This window comes from Thermobia domestica, chromosome 18, assembly GCF_964235325.1.
Source record: "Thermobia domestica chromosome 18, izTheDome1.hap1.1, whole genome shotgun sequence".
In the NCBI taxonomy this organism is placed as follows: Eukaryota; Metazoa; Arthropoda; class Insecta; order Zygentoma; family Lepismatidae; genus Thermobia; species Thermobia domestica.
The window spans coordinates 176,019,569-176,036,932 of record NC_137471.1 but is presented as its reverse complement, the minus strand read 5'-3'; the positions used below and the strand labels follow the sequence as shown (position 1 = coordinate 176,036,932).

Below are 17,364 nucleotides of genomic sequence, written 5' to 3'. Positions count from 1 at the left end.
TTTCATTAAGACGCCATGTTTGGACGCAATTTTCTCAAAAACCCCACCTTTTAAAAATCTAAATTTTTTACATGTATTGGAGAAGTACCTAAGTATTTAATATCCGTTAACCGTTCATGCGGCTGCAGCCCCTAACATTCGCAATTAATTATTGAAATTTCGATTTTTGTACTTGGAATGTAAATGTTTCCTATGGGCATTTAGGTCCTATACACAAGGCGATTTGAAAGGGAGTATGAAAATTTTGAGAAATGAATCCTGACATCAAATCTAGTAGAAAAGTTCCTATAAACATGAGTCGAATTCCGCTTCGTTTTCGAGTTACAGGGTTTCCAACTCGGGACCCAAAATCCGCACGCGACAATGGAAAATAAAATATATATTTCGCGTTAAATCAGAAACTGTGTATTAAAGCTTTGATAAAGTTCAGAAAGTTGATTTGTATCAATGTGATGATTTTTACGTGCGTTGCAATTCGGTTGGTAGTGTTGCCAACTTGGTAGGAGTTTTATTTGTTTCCAAATGACACTACGTGGTTTTTATTTGATATTTGGTATTCATTAATGATTATAAACATCACATGAAGCTCAATTTTTCCCACAGTTTTCGAAAACTTGCATGTATTTCATTAAAAGGTTTTATCTCGTGCGTTATTAATAGTTTGCAACATTAAGTGTGAAATTCACTTGATGTTTGCCATCATTAGTAAATCCAAAATGTCGAATAAAAACTACGTCTTTGTAAGTTGTAATAATAATAATAATAATAATAATAATAATAATAATAATAAAAAGAGTAAGAAAATTTATTTATTATTATTGCAAAACCTCTCGTAACACTACACATCAAGTTCGAACTTGTTCAAGAAGTTCTGCTGCAACCACGAAACAGTTTATTACGTGATTCGGTGTCGTGAACATCGTCCTAGGGTTCTCTGGAACCATGAAAACTGTTTTCACTGGCAACATGACATTGTAGTGCACTAGTTACAGTGTTTGTATGAATAACAATGGAGAAGTCCTGTTACAGTAAAGACCGTATTAAATGTGTTGATTATTCTAAATAGCATAAGATAATTGTGTACAGAAAGAATCTTGACAAAAATTTTATCTTGCGGCAAAATATATGTATTGTGTACAGCGCGTCTGCCAAAACGTAGTATTAGGAGAGGATGATTATTTATGTGAAGGATGCTTTGAATATTTACCGTGAATAACGTGAATGTGTGTGAGATATTGGTGACCACAAAAGAAGGTGTAAATATGAAATTATGCACCAGCAAGATAAAGAATTTGTTCTTCTGAATATAGATTTAGAACAATAAACCAGACAGTTAACATGCTAAACATGGATGTGTTGCCATTAAAACGGCCGTTATCGGTGAAACCTAGACTATGGTGAAGGATTCACCTCTCAAATTTTTTCATACTGCCTTTCAAATCGCCTTGTGTACAGGACACAATCCCCCCCCCCTAATAGTACGTTTGGGCAGACACGCTGTACGCAATCCATGTAACTTATTGCAGCCGCATGAACGGTTAACGGATATTAAATACTTAGGTACTTCTCTAATTCATGTAAAAAAATTAGATTTTTAAAAGATGGGTTTTTTGAGAAAATGGCGTCCAAACATGGCGTCTTAGTGAAATTTTCAGCTTTTCATCATGCTATAACGTGGGATGTAATAATCAGAAACGTAAGTCCTTTACATTTTCAAGAGACCTTATGGAGTAGATTTCGATGCTAGAAGCAGATGGTTGATATTGCTCGTGAGGACAGAAAAAAAATGTTTGAAGTTAGCAAAAATTTCACCAAAGTTGGCAAGACTGCGAGTGAATTGCGCGATTCCTATTGGACCAATAGACGAATTTTGGCCCTCCACCGAAACATACAACTTTATACTCTTCCTGCTATTGTGATTATGTTATTAAGTACACTCGTTTCTTTACAACAAAACTTTTATTTTGACATGTTTTTCAGTTTTTAGAGGAATCCAAGAGGAGGGCAGCCATTTTGGAAGGCTGTATATTGAAGAAAAAATTTTTTTCAGCAAAAAGAAAAAATATGGGTCTAATAATTTTGTGTGTAGTTTCTTATTTTAAAAAATAAACTAAATCTGAGACAGTCGTGTGGACCACCCTGGACGATTAGAAATGGAATCACTCATATGCAAAATAATCTCAGTAGCGAAAATCGTGAGTTGGTAACTTCACTCAGGAAAAGAAAAAAGGTTTGCTGTTTCGAAGCACTCTGCTAATGAGAAGCGTTTGGTTCAGAAAGAGTGATTTCTTTGTATTTCTTTGTATTGCGACAGTGAGTCGGGGAATACCTGCAAGCAAAGAAAGAACAGTTTCTTACCAGCTCGGAAGCGTTCAGAACGAAGCAAGAAAAATAACTTCTTCTTTTATATGAATAAAATAATAATTTTGCATGATGATTAAAAGTTGAGAAAATACACAGTATGTCCAAAAAGTGCGACGCTGTGACCACGCTGACGGCCATAACTGCATCTAGATATTCTATTTCTTGGTCTTCCTCTTCCTGGTTTCTTTTCTGCCTTTCCCTCTATCAATACGGTGATCCAATCAGAGTGCGGAATAAAATGGCCAAGCATGCTATTCTTTTTGTTTTATCTTCATGAACTATCATCCTTTATTAACTTCCTTTAGTACATCTTCATTCCTTTTTCTTTCGGTCCATGATAGGCGCGGCATTCTGCGCCAACACCACATTTCAAATGCTTCCAGCTTGGATAATTCAGCTTTTTGCAATGTCCACTTCTCTGATCCGTAAAGCTCCACGCTCCATACCAGGGTCTTAATAAATCGTTTACGAACGTCCAACAACACATTTCTTGATGTTAGTAGTCCTCTTTTCCTATTAAATGCTTGTTTAGCCTGCGCTATTTTGGAACTTACGTCTTTTTCACTTCTTCCGTCCGTTTATTAGACTTCCTAAATAGGGGAATGTCTTAACGTCTTCAATTTTCTCTCCTTCTAGTCATACGTTTGCCCCTTGCTGCCCTGCTCTTATTCACTTTATCACTTTGGTTTACTTCTTATTTATCTTCATTTTGCATGTTTTCTCCAGTTGGTCGTTCAAATTTAAAAGCGCTTCCCTCAAGTCATTTTCGTTCTCTGCTATTAATGCTGTGTCATCAGCAAACCTTATTATGCTGAAAACATTGCCATTTACTTTTACGCCTTTCTCGTTTTTATCAAAGAATTCTTTCATAGCTTCTTTTATATAGACGTTGAAGAGGAGAGGTGAAAGTCCACATCCTTGCCTTACTCCTTTACTTATTCTTGCTTCTTTCTGATCTTTTCCTGTAACAGCTGTCTGGTTCCTGTGAAGAAGGTATATTATTCGTCTGTCTCTGTAATCCATCTTCAGATTTTTACGCCCTGAACATGATATTCCAATCTACGTTGTCAAAGGCTTTTTCTATGTATGCCAATAATAGTATTTCCTATATACTTCATAATCATAAGTAGCTGGTAAAAATTATACTAAACCAGTGGCTGATTACAAAATTATTATAGAGCGTTAATTTATCTTTCAAGCTTATTTAGGCAGTTTCTGTATCTGTACCACCCAATACACGTAAATTGAAACTACCACCCAATACACGAAAATTGAAACATTTTAAATGATCCAGTACAATTTTTTAGACGTTTAAAGAAAAGGCAATAAATGTGTCCTGTGGTCGTCAGTAAGTTAACTTGGCTCTTAGCGCATGTAGTTTTAAAAGCAGAAATTATATCAAATCACATGTGCCACACTTTGTCGTAGTGTTTAAATTTCTAAAACAAACTGAAAGATTTTATTCAGAGCAACACCGGGAATCGAAATTTTAAAAATAGAAATTAGTAGATTTTTTTTTTTTTGATTCTTCAGGTTGTTTAATATATATACTCAGAGTGAAAAAAAAATAAAAAAAAAACTTTTCAGCTTTGTTCCGGGGATTTAGGATTTAGATTGCTGGGCTTTCAGCATCTATGGCCATTTAGCCCAGGGGGTGTTAATCTGAGCTTCGTGAGTTCCCGCCACCCTTCGTGATGACGTATACGAGAGTACTGGCTCCGCTCGCTTTCCCTTGTCCGTACTCCTGCTTTGTGCTTGCTTTGCTTCCTTCTGCTATTACAGTTTTTTTAGATTTTAAATTTAAAACATATATTCGTTGTAGCCATTTTTATATTTCATTAAATGATTGAGAAAAGACTATCTTCAATGTATTGAAAATAAATTAGCCTTGCAAAATAAATAAACAAATGATAAACATTACTAAGAAGGCAAACTTACCTTGCATCTCAGTTGACGGATACTAAGATACAAATTCTTTTGTTAAAACTATGTGTAGATTGTTCACAAGTTGTTCACAAGACAGAAAAAAAATCACTTTTTGATTGTACGAGGAAATAAACACTGTTTTGGATGCACAAGGAAATAACACTGTTTTGCGTACACAAGAAAAAGCACTATTTTTCTGTAAAGAAAATAAACAATGTTTTTGGTGGACAGGAAATAAACACTGTTTTGGTCGCACATGAAAATACACTGTTTTGAACTATTTACACAGCAAACTAAGATTTTGTACTCCCAGTTGATGATTTTGCCCACTGCTTTGCCTTTTTTCTGTTTGTCTGTTTATTTCTAAGTTTCACATTAAGATGTCGCACCCTAATGAATGTGCGGATTCTTACAAATAGGGCAATAATGTCAATATGTACATCTGGGAACATAGAATCTTTTTCATATTTTGCATCACGCCTGGTTTCTTGTGTAAACTGTTTGGGGGATGATATGATGAAAATGCCATTTCCATCTTCCTAACTATTTCATAAAATACTTCATTTGGTTTATACAAACCACCACGTGATACTAAATCAATCCAGCTCCTGTCACTTTTACTAACAGGACGTAACTGATCAGTTCGACTTCCTAGACTTGAGTCAATATTGCGACATTTGTATGCTAAATATCCTGCTAAATAATATAGGCCTTCATGTGAACAATCCATCATTTCTGTGTCACATGAATCAAGTCTCGGAAACTGAATTTCAGCTGAATTATATTCACTTAACCTTGAACTTTCGCTTATGAAGTTCGAGAGTACTCTACTTACAATACTATTACCATCTTGTTCAATGACAGTATTCTCATTCAATCTCTCGGCACATTGGTCGTTTATTGAAGCCTCGCTACATTGATCTTTTGTTGGAACTTTTAAGGGTAAATTATTTACATTTACTCCAAGAAATAAGGGGCGTACCCTATTTTTAAACTCTGTGGGCAATGGGTGGTCATAAAATCCTCCCATGCCACGAAGCCTGGAAAAGAAATTTTCCAAAACATCTTGGTTTAATTTGGCTGCCAAAAGAAAATTTGTATTATACTTCTTCTTCATCTCATCATACAGACCAAGAAGTGCATTTGATGACTGTATGATTCCTTGTTGAAATGGCAGCAGGTTCGTGTGACCACATACACGAAGGGAACTAATCGTATCTTTCATTGTGTTAATAACATTTTTTTGCAATTCGAAATGTACACCGAAAGCACTTTTCAATTTATCGATGGGATTCTGTTTAATGTGTGAGTTCATGACATCAAACCAATCATTGGTAAGTTTGAAAAAGTCAGCAGCTTCTTTCTCCTCAGGTAAAAAATATTCTATGGCTGCACTTGTTTTCCTAGAAAACAACTGAGCAGCATATAAGACTCGTTGTTTTTCACTTCCTGTAATTAAAAGGTGCAAATCTGATATAGAAAGAGGCAAGTGCAGTTCGTTGTCATTTTTATCCAAAATAGATTGAATGACTGCTTTCGTTATGACAGTGTCAGATGACAAGACAAATCCTTTATCAACGAAGTGGTTCCTTAATAATTTTAAAAGATGTGGTACATCAGCAAAAACCCAAATATTGCTCGATGAGTCGATTGGATTTGCAAAACAAGGGTTTGAGTAATTTACATTCAGCTCCTTCCAAACTTTAATGTTACCTCCACCTAAATCGGACACACAAGCCACAACGCTATATTCAGCTTCTTGGAGTGCTAAGATTGCACTATATAAAGTTTCTTTTGTCATCTGGGCATCAAAGTCATAATATATAACTTGCTTCCACTGAGAAAATAGTCCACGAGCTAGAATCACCTGGAAGAAAAGCAATGGTTCTAAAATAATAAACCAATAACAACAAAAATCTCAAGTTTTAGATATTTCAGATTTTCTTTTAAAAAGGCTTTATGAATTTATTATTTCGATTGTCTCCTAATAAAAAGGGACATGAAAGGAAATTTGTAAATATGAAGTTTATCAGATCTGGTAGCCATACCTTGCAATCAAACAAAAGTAGAAGTCAAAGATAATACTAAAGAAGGAACATTAGAGGGAAAGAATTTTGGGATGAGATGGAGTGAAATTTTATTATCTTTTTAATAGTGTTTTATTCAGGGACCGAAGTAGAAATTTTACCAAGCCAGGGGTATATTTTTAAATTAAAGGAAGAAAGAGTATATTAACTTTATTTAGTTTTATAAAAGTCCAGAAATTCCTGCAAGGAAAAACTTAATTCCTAAACTTGAGGAGTAGATAAGCAGTTGGGGTTCCCACTTTGCTGTTGGGATTAGGTGAGTCATTTGGCGAGGGCAGGGAGAGCAATTGTGCTCTCTCCATGAGTTTAAGGAACCCACATGGTTTCTAATAAATTGTATATTAATATACTAATAAAAAAGGCGAAACTGAAAAATCTTGCTCCCTCCTGGGATAATCTGAAATGAGGCTCCCTGTTGTGAGATCCTAGCTTCGAACCCTACAGAATGTTCAGATGGTATCTTCACGTAGGTATATCTTAGTCAATTTCCTTTCAAAGTTCCTTTTCATATCTCATTGTTAATTGTTTCCAATATGAAATGTTTACTTATTGTTGGAATTTTGATTTTTATCGAAACTAGTTTTACTGGACTCAAAAAATAAGTTTTACAAGTTTTCTGTTTGCAAGCTGTACAGTAAAGAGCCATCACACTTGCATATTTTAAGTGCTCCTTTGAAAATTCTCAACAGTATGATTAACCGTACAAATATGAAAGTTAGCCTTGATGACTTATTTGTTGTATAAATTAATTTGGTATTCTAAATAGAGTTGCCACAAGACAAGAAATTTCTCGTCCCGTCTTGTAAACGAGAAAAGTCGAAATGAGAGTTGGCTTTTTAAATTCGAAGTGAGACGAGAAACGTGACAATTATCGTTTCTTTTCTGAGGCTGGAATCGAGAGGAGGCGAGAAATTTCTGAGGTTTCGTAAACAACACTAGTTCAGCCAAGTCTTAGATGTCAAACACTGTTTTAATGTTACATATTTATAGTATAAAAACTATAAATTGATAAATTAATTGAATGAACATAATGAAGAGGATTTATCAACGTTTAAGGATTCACAATTCACTACATAATATGGTTTGTCTGTTATATCACTCTCTTCATGAATCTTTAGTGACATAGGTGGATTCTAATAATTTCTAGATGGAATTAAGAAAATAATAAAGCATAAATTTTTACATGATTTTGCGAAACGAGACGAGACGTCTAAGAATTTAAATAATTAATATTTTCTGACCAGAGTATGTAGGCCTTCTTTTTTATTAAAGTAAAAATAATTCGCAAGTTTCCGTAACGTAACGTTATCTCCCTCAGACTTTAATTAACATATGTATGTTCATATTAATGTAAGAATTAATGAGGAATTCTTACATTAATTAATGAGAATCAATGAATTAATGGAGTCTAAAAATTTTACTAGAACATACGAAGAAATCTTATTTCTCATCTCGTCTCGTCCCGTATCGTGAGTAACTAATTCCAAGTAAACAAATCCGCAAAGTGATACTTGTAATGAGAGAAATGTTATATCCTTACATGAAGGTATTTAAACTCTCGCTTTATCTGAACGTGAATAACAGGGTACAGACATTGTTTTTTTTAAGTTAGCCTATTCATAGGTTATTGAAAATAAATGTTTACCTGTGCATTCTTGAATGGCCCCATGATGGAATCACTCTCCTCATCATAGGCAATCTTTGAAAAAACATTCATTTCATCAAATGACAAAACACAACATTTTTGTCGTGGATGCAATGATTGTCCATAGCTCCTCATAATATCAATTACAGTATGCAGTAGGCCAGGTCTGCATTGAAATTGTCTAGTCCAGTTTCTTAAGGTAGACATGCTGGGAAGAGGTATTTTCATTTTATTTTTTACATACCTGTACGCGTTTCGCGAAACAGATCGAAGAGCTAATGCATTCAAAACGTCACGCTTCGACCAGTTTTTCGGCCTACGTTTTCGCTTTAAAAAACACTGTATTTGAGTAGGTGTGAAATATTGTTCAAGCATTGCGACAGTTTTGTTTTCAACGCAGGACTTTTTCTGATTGCCCACTCTAATCAACTCTTTCTTCAACAAATTCACACTCTGTCTTAAAGGTTGTACTCGATTTCGAATACGGTTGCATTGTTGTTTTAACCTTGTCACTGTAGTATTACTTACTCGCAGTTGAGTTTGAAGGATTTCAATCTGTTTCTGTGCCTCTCTTAACTTATCTGGCAAATCTGTTACAGGGTTATCACAGATTTCATTTGAGGACGATGACGAAACGGAATTAAATTCTACAGGCGAACATTTGAATTTTTTACGTGGTGAGATGCTTTCAAGATTTGCAAGAGCACGCTTACGAATTCCTCTATTCTGAACTCGAACACTACGGTCACTTTTCGTACAATTACATATAGTTTTGGCACAACATGATGTTGATACACTCAGCGGAATGTTCAAGCTTGGCACAACATCTTTTTTAAGCTGAGGTCGCGCACTTAAATGTAATAATTCCGATTTCAAATTCCTTACATAGTCACTATTTTTGAAGTGAACTGAACACACTCTAGAAGTCTTCGGATTTAAGCTGTCCTGTCTCTTACACTTTCCTATCCACTCCCGGCAAATAATAGGGTCTTTAGGAAAACAAAAATAGTTTATATCTTTAGTTTTCTTAGCATTGTTCGGACAAGTCGCAATGGCACAAGTAGATGGCATTTTCACACACAGTCACACGAATACAGCATTCTCGCAAAATTTCTGATTCTCATTCCCATTACCTTGAAAAACACAAAAGAAAAGCACAAAAACTATATGTCGAAAATAGCACTGTTTTCAGAGCATCACTACGAAAAGCGCGCGCTGTCAACAAGAGATGTCGTCTGCTTTCTCTCTGATCCGTACTCTCGCTTACGTCACAGCGAGGTTCCGCCCACCACACATTTTTTCCTCTTCGTTTAGCGAAGACTGCGCTACTTTTCCCTATATATACTTTGATTTAGCCCGTCATGTATCAGGTATTACGTCCCTCGGCGTGCACAGTATCCGGGAAAAGGAAACGAAGAAAGCGGCCTGGGACCTGTGAGTTAGGTACCACCCCAGCATTTGCCTGGTGTGAATGAGGAAAACCCAGGAAATCCTCTTTCAGTATGGCTGGCCTGAAAAAGCTTGTTTTACAGTTTTTCGACCGAGTGCCACGACCGGGAATTGATCCCAGGAGCGCTCGCACCGAATGCGAGAGCGTTAGCGTCTACGCTACTCAGAACATTAGCGACTAAGCTACTCGGGGCCACCAACTTTGTTCCGACCCACCAATCTATCTTAAGGAGGTAAGTAATCAGAGAGGATCGAGTTAGCATCGGATAATATCCAGGGATGGTTTTGTTTGTGTAACGAGGAGCACGGTAGTTCAATGGTAGAGCACTTACCTCGGGTGGTGCGTAGGGTCCCTGGTTCAATCCCCTGTCAAGTAAGTTTGTGGTGGACAACATCGTGTTGGTTTTTTTTTTTTGTGGGGAAAGTACTCTCATTTTCTCATTCCACAATTCTTCCATCATCATCCACTTGTCTGAATCGTCCGTGTCTCCTAGCCTAACAGGCATAATCGTGGGACGTTAAAACTGAAAGATTCCATTTCATTTTTGTTTGTGTAATGATAAACCACATTTCAAAACCGTAGTTAACGCATTGAATTGAATTTTTCACAAAATATCTCCCATACAATGCTAAAAATAAGAAAAAAGGGGATCTTTCAGTTTTTCGTTCCATAGTTTTGTCGTGTGGGCTAAAGAAGACTGTGACGATGAGAATTAATGAAATGGTAGTAAACCAGGAACCCCACGCACCAGAGGTGAATTCTCTACTACTGAGCCAGTGCGGCCCGATGCTGAAAAAGGACTTGTATACGTCAATAGTCATATACATTAAGTTTTCACTGTTCTAATGTTCGTCCTTTTGCTCATATTTATAGTGCAAAACCGGAACTTAAGCATTAAGGTATAGATAAATGATACAGTTTTTATGTTCATGTTTTCAGATACGCCAGGTTTCATGGATATAGAAGAGGAGGCAGATAATGTAATAGCAACTGTTACTCCAGCAGCAGAAACACAAAAAATGATCATGGACGAAGCACACACTACGTCGGCAATATATAGAAAGGAAACAGTACCAAGTAAGAATTCTCTTTTGAAGTTGATAGAGAAGTAGAATATATATACCTTTGAGGTATTTCCTCGTCATTGAAAGAACTAGTTTGTGTCATGAAAGAAAATGATCGAATAAACATTTTATATAGGTTCTCCGTACATTGCGAGCGACGAAAGGAAGTTTCAGAAACTTTGTCCTTTAACATGACAAGGACAATAAAGTCTCTTTTATTTTTAAGTTAATAATAATGTGCCAACATTCTCCGTATTACGTATGTTTATAACATTTAATTTATTATATCTCAGTGCCTTATATTGCAGGACCATACGCTTTTTGTATTAAGCGCACATATGCTACTAGATTAATAAATGAAATAATTTTGTAAGAATGCCACAACAAACTTGACTTTTATCTAAATTAATAATGGTAGTAAGTTTCTAGCGGTTTTTGTTTACGCAAAACTAGTAATACACAGATAATCCGTTTCCTTATTGTATACGGTGTCCCACATAAAACCGGCACGCTTCACTCCCGTGATTCAAGTAACACTGTAACAGCAACAATGAACTAACAAACAATGAATAGATAATAGTAACGTTAAACAGTTACCTGTTTATAAAAGATGCTGCAAGTGCTAGCCATGGGCATCCAGGCATAACTGACCTCGTTTGATGACGTTACCAGCAACACTCTGTAATTCTGCAGGCGTGAAGTTAATTTCTGTAGTAATGTTAAAATCGTCTATTGTGTGAGGACTCTGGGTATACACTTTGCTTTTCAGTGTGCCTCATAAATAAAAAATCACACGATGTTAAGTCCGGGGACCTTGGTGGCCAAAGGCCTCTAATAAAAAGTCTGTCTTATGGGAACACTTTGCTGATGTGGGTCTCAATCAATAAGAGCTTGTCACAACAACTGACGCACGAACACATTGCTGCACTCTACTTTTCGATAAAATGCAGTGTAGCTAACTTTCGAAACAATGTTGTCACCCCACAGGTAATTTAACTAGAGATGGTTAACCGGTACGTGAGGCGTACAGGTTTTATGTGGAACATCTTGTATAACAGACATGCAGTTCCAGACTTGCACTTACTTCAAAAACTTATGGTCCCTCTCTCTCTCTTTTTTTCTTCTTTCTTTCCAAATTCGAACTTACAACGAAGAAAATACTTTACTGGGAGTGGAGGAACCACCTCGTTCATGATTTTTTTCCCCTGAGGAATAACCAATTGAAACCGTGATTTCCATAATCACACAAGTCCAGCTGAAGAGATACTGAGAAAATCAATAAAACCTGAATATTTCGTGGAAATATGAACTTGGAAATCAGATTTTTTTTTCATATTTACATTTTGATTAACAAATGTCGCTAAATATTAAAATAACAAGTATTACAAGTAATTTGACTATAATAAAATAATGAAAATACTGGACTTGTGTTATTATGGAACTCGTTAGTCTGTTACATTGGTTTTAGATAGTATAACTGATTTGGAAAAGGAATATACTGATGTTTAAGCAATAATGTCTGGAAATAAAACAAGAAACAGTCACTATGAATAAACCCATTCTCTATTTTCATAATAATGTAATACAACAAACAACACATTTAGTTTACTCATACCTTTCCTTCAGTTAATCAGAATCTCACACTTCACTCCCTGATTCCTCAGCACTGGGAATCTGATCTTTTTACCATACTGGTCCAAAAGTCTCTGCAAGTAAGGTTGCTCTGCTGATAAAATTGAGGACAGTTATTTTTCAATATCTCTGGCTTGAGCGGCTTTCATGGGAATTTCAGCTCTATGTGCTTTCTCCAAGTTTTTCGCATCAATATTTGCATTTCGTGTCATGAATGTTTCTGTAACTAAGCCGTTTTTTGTCTTGCTTGCAGTTGTGGTTTTTGATCAGTATTCAATTATTTTTTATAAAACGTCACTTTCCACTTTTCTTGTTGTTTAGTAAGTTAAGAAGGTACTTTAATTAAAAAAAAAAAAAAAAAAAAAAAATCCTTAAAATCTTTAATCATACTTTGTTCCACTTTAACTACATTAATGTTTCGTGATGCGCGCGCCTTCATGCAGCGACAGTGGAACGTTGTGCTGTTATGATTCACTACCCCGCTAAACTCCTGCCAGTTGTTTGCTTTTCAGAACAACACAGGTCCATGGACTTTGTAACAGATTAAATGTGAATACATTTAAATTCCACATACAAACCGAGTCGGTGGCTGAATGACGAAAGCATGGAAATAGTTTTAATAACACTATGTAGATTTTACTCTTTTTTTGTTTGTAACAAGAATATACGAGTAACAAGAGTAAACAAAATGTGATATATATATATAGTTCGATTGATTGCAGACATTAAGTAATTCACAACTTCAGCGCACGTGGTTACGCTTACATCACAAAGTTCTAAAATGCCATGTTGTATAATTATTACAAAACATTAAATATTGAAAGATGGTATAAGCAAGAGAACTGATATGTCATAGCACAGCTACGAAAGAGAAGTTAATGTTCCGATATTTTCGTATCGTAATTTCGACATCATCAGTAATTTAACAAACTATCAAAAATACCACTAAATCAAACCTATGTTTTAGCATTATATTGATTTCTCATTGTTACACTTTGACTGAAATAATATTCCACATTTTCGTGAAAGTTAACTTTCCTTGTCAGCTCTTCGCATCAAATTGACAGTCAGTAATGACAGACCTGCCTTGTGCAACAGCTCAGAAAAACTTTAGTTAGTTAAACTGCCACTAGAGGCAATATCAGTACTTGCCAAGGTTAAACGTGCTCATTCCATAGCTTAGATCTGATATATAAGGAATGATTAAAGCTAAGTTTACAAAATAACCATTTATGTGTCGATTACGTTACAACTTGTGTGCCAATGAAACGCAACACATCAGTAACATGCGGAAGATGCGGGAACCTGTGTTGCTTTGAATGTAAAACGGTAGAGCTCAGACAAGTACAACCATAACTCATATAGTGCCAAAATGTGAAATTGCGCTGTTATGGAACGCACGGCTTCAATTCTGTATGATTGTTTGAAAAAATTTCATCTTTTTCCTTCAGGATACTTCTTTGTGTTATAATTGAAAGACGACAGATTTGTTGCTTAATGATTTAAGTTGATCTCTTGAAAAAGTCTAAAATTGTCCAAATGAAAAAAAAAAAAAAAAAAAAAACCTTCGAATATTAAAAAACAAATTCCCTTGTGTGTCTAAAATATGGGACAGCGTAGTCTAAGTGGTTAGAGCGTTGGACTCACGTCCGTGTGGTCCCTAGTTCGATTCCCGGCCGATGTTTCCCAGCTCATTCCATCTCCATTCAGGCAGGGGGAGCCAGGTTACCATCTCCGATTTTTTTTTTTTTTTTTTTTTTTAAATATATATTTGTTAGTCCTGTTGGAGATATGAAACCTGCGAAGAGGATTTTCCCAGAAAAAATATTGTCTTCGAATTATGGGCTAATGAAATTCGGACGAAAATCACTATTTGTAATACAAAAGTGAATGAGCATAATCTTGAAAGACATGTAGTTCAGTAACTACTTGTGATAATTGGATGATTCTTTTTTTTTTTTTATTTATTTAAAAGTGCTCAGATTACATTTGTGGTTCTGATATAAAAAGCTCGAATTACAGTCCAACAAGAGTATTTTGTAAACACCGGAAAACTTAGTAAAAAAAGTAAAATGCAAGAATTTTGACATTTATTTTCCGTATGAAGGATTAAAAAAAGAACCGTATTATTGTGACACAATTTAATTCTCCTTCTGGGATCCCTATAGATAATTTTGTTTCCCATCTACGATGGCACATGGGTGAGAAAACGTGAGTGAAAGTATGATAAAACGTCATTTTCGCCTGAAATTAGGGCGGATTTTCTCCAAAAGGCCATTCTTAAAAAATCTGCCGAACGATCTTTCATTGTTCCCTATGTAAATGATGCAAACAGAATGGAGATATTTGTGTATTAAATTTTTCGCAATTTTTTAAAAGTGTTGCATAGGACCGGGTATGCAACCACGCATAGCATTAACGCCTGTAATGCATGCAACCACGATACTGGAGTAGTTGCATAGTATTACGCATCATGTACCTAGGTATGATGCAAGTGTTTTGCAGTACATCAAACGCTCTGGAATAGCTCCCATTTGACATTTAGACTGCATTGGAGATACATTGTATTGTGTGAAGTGTTGTATGTCAACGATATTACCCAATGTGCATGTCAATGCATCGTCTTGTTCGTGTTTCACAATAGATATACTATCTAATGTATATAAAAGTTAGTTGGCATTGCAAATATATCTTCACAATAATAGCACCAAGAGAGTTAAGTGTAGTGATTATCTAAAAAGACACAAGAAAGTAATATACAAAAGTAACACGAAAAATTTTACTGTTGTTGGTGATCTTGCAGAGTTATTACAAAATTATTTTGGATCACAAGTACAAGTAAACAGTGCTGATAACTTGTGCAAAAACTTTTATTTATTTCAAGGCTCAGATCGAGAAACCAGCTGCTTCGGTTGAACCAAATAGTGCGATCATTATTATAGATCAAATGACTGCAGATGACGATTCAGTGACTTAAGATCCAATCTACGTTCCAAGTAGTGCAGTGATTGGTACTTTAAATAGTAACATAAGTGTACTTGATACGCAAGTGTCGCCCGTGAAAAAAACATGGCAAGTGAAGGAAGAAAGAAGAGTCACGTACGTAAAACGAACATCAGAAGAACTAGAAAACGTGTTTTCTACGGCAGTGTCTGGAAAATTACAAGATGCTTTTGATGTGGGTGTACCGTGTTCCTCATGAAGTTCGTCCGGGAGTTGCAATAATTGTGAAATGTGGTTTTCCAACATCACTTGTGCAATAGAGAAATCATCATATCGTGAAAAAGTACGATTTCTCAGTATCGTGCCTGAAACCTTCAGTAAACGCATGATCGTCGAATGCATCCCATCTGCGAGAAAGTACAGTGGAGTCTCTTTAATTCGAAGTCCAAGGGGACAAGAAAAAAATTCGAATTATCCAAAATTCGAATTAACCAAAAACTCTCATTTTAAAGTAAAATCGAGGGAACAAAATAACTGTACTGTATATGAACAACTAATTAACATGCAATGCACCTTACCTATAAAGCACCACATTTTCGTAATGAATGAGAATAGGCGCCGCGATTCGACATTGTGTATAATGCACGCCAATAGATCACAAACGAATCTGCTTACCTTTTTGTCACTGTTTTAGTTCAGTTCCTTGCAAGTCTTTTGCTAGTAGAGGACAGGGTTCAAGGTCATTGACATTTCTACAGAAGGGATGGACACTTCCAGGTTATTGAGGAGGTGGAGAGACGCGCACCAACTATCTTCTGCCGGATTCTCTATGACGGGAGGGAGTCCAGCTGAGGTGATATCAACAAAATTTCTCTTTCCCATGGTCACTTCTGGATAAGATAATAGATAAGTAAAAACCAGTTGAAATTACATTGTTCTATTTGCAATTTGTCGAACACTGCAAATTTTTCCACTGTAAATACTTCGAATTATCCAAACAGGAGGTTCAAATGTTCGATTTACCCACGATTTTTTACCATTGTTTTTAATACAGTTTTCAAGGGGATAAGCTTTAGTTCGAATTATCCAGGTTCGAATTAAAGAGTCCGCTGTATCTAATAGATAAGTCACGCAAAGTGAAAAAAGAAAAGGGTATATGGGCAACGCCAGATCTGTACCAAGGACACCCTTTACTGACCGCTTACCTCGAGACTGCATTGTCATATTACGTAGATGATAGTAAAGACTGTTCTAGACAAATTCTGAATCAAAAAGATGTTTCTGTATATGAAAACGGTGAAAAAGTAAAAAGGGTTAAACGTTTTATGACCCGCTCCATTAAAGAAGCCTTCAGATTGATGAATGAAGGTAATCCCGATATAAAGATGTCTATTTCTAAATTTTACTCTTTACGCCCCAAGTGGGTTAAATGTCAGCCGGTTAAACAAACATGCACATGTATTTATTGTGCCAATATATACCTCATATGCACATCCCTGAGCAATCTTACTGAACGAAAGATAGTAGATACAGATCTGTACTCTTCGTGTCTCTGTGGCGATCCTACCGAAAAGTGTTGGTTGCAAGAATGTGAGAATTGCCCAGGACTAAACGCAATTTCGGAACAAAGTTTAGAGATACAAGATACTGATGAAATCACGTATGCACTATGGGATATCGGAGATCTTGTGAAAGAAACTGGAAACCTAAATAGATTTTTAAAGTATATAAAGTACTGAATTTCAAAAGGAATAACTCATAGCTATATTCAAAATATCCAGGAAGAAAGTATAGCTGAAATAAAAAGATCTATACTTCTTGAAACATCCTTGGTATTGCATTTCGATTTTGCCGAGAACTGGTCTGTTGTTTTGCGAGATGAAATCCAAAGTCATCATTGGCACAATTCACAGATATCTATATTTACGTGTGTAGTGTACTTCAATGGCAACACAAAAAGTTATGCGGTAGTGAGCAATGACTTGCAACATGATAGTGCTTATGCACTTTGTGCAATCAAACTGATAGATCAAGATGTTAATGAAATCACCGACTCATACAATGAATTGCTCATAATTTATATTTCAGATGGAGCGGCTTCTCATTTTAAAAACAGGCTCCAGCTGTATGAGCTTGAAAAACATTTCCAAGACGATTCAATCAAGAGAAGATGGATCTTCTCGGCAACAAGGCACGGAAAAAGTGCATGTGACGGTATAGGTGGTCTCTGCAAACATTACGCAACAACGTTTA

The 17,364-nt window shown here is 35.8% G+C and overlaps 1 protein-coding gene across 3 annotated transcripts in view; it reads left to right on the top strand.

The window, feature by feature from the left end:
* LOC145675813 (uncharacterized) overlaps positions 1-17,364 on the top strand; it is a 49,581-nt gene that overhangs the window by 24,228 nt on the left and 7,989 nt on the right. For all 3 annotated transcript variants that reach the window (XM_081746531.1, XM_081746529.1, XM_081746532.1), the window contains one exon: positions 10,412-10,549. In XM_081746531.1, the coding sequence (XP_081602657.1) occupies positions 10,412-10,549 (138 nt within the window). The remainder of the gene's footprint in view (positions 1-10,411; positions 10,550-17,364) is intronic.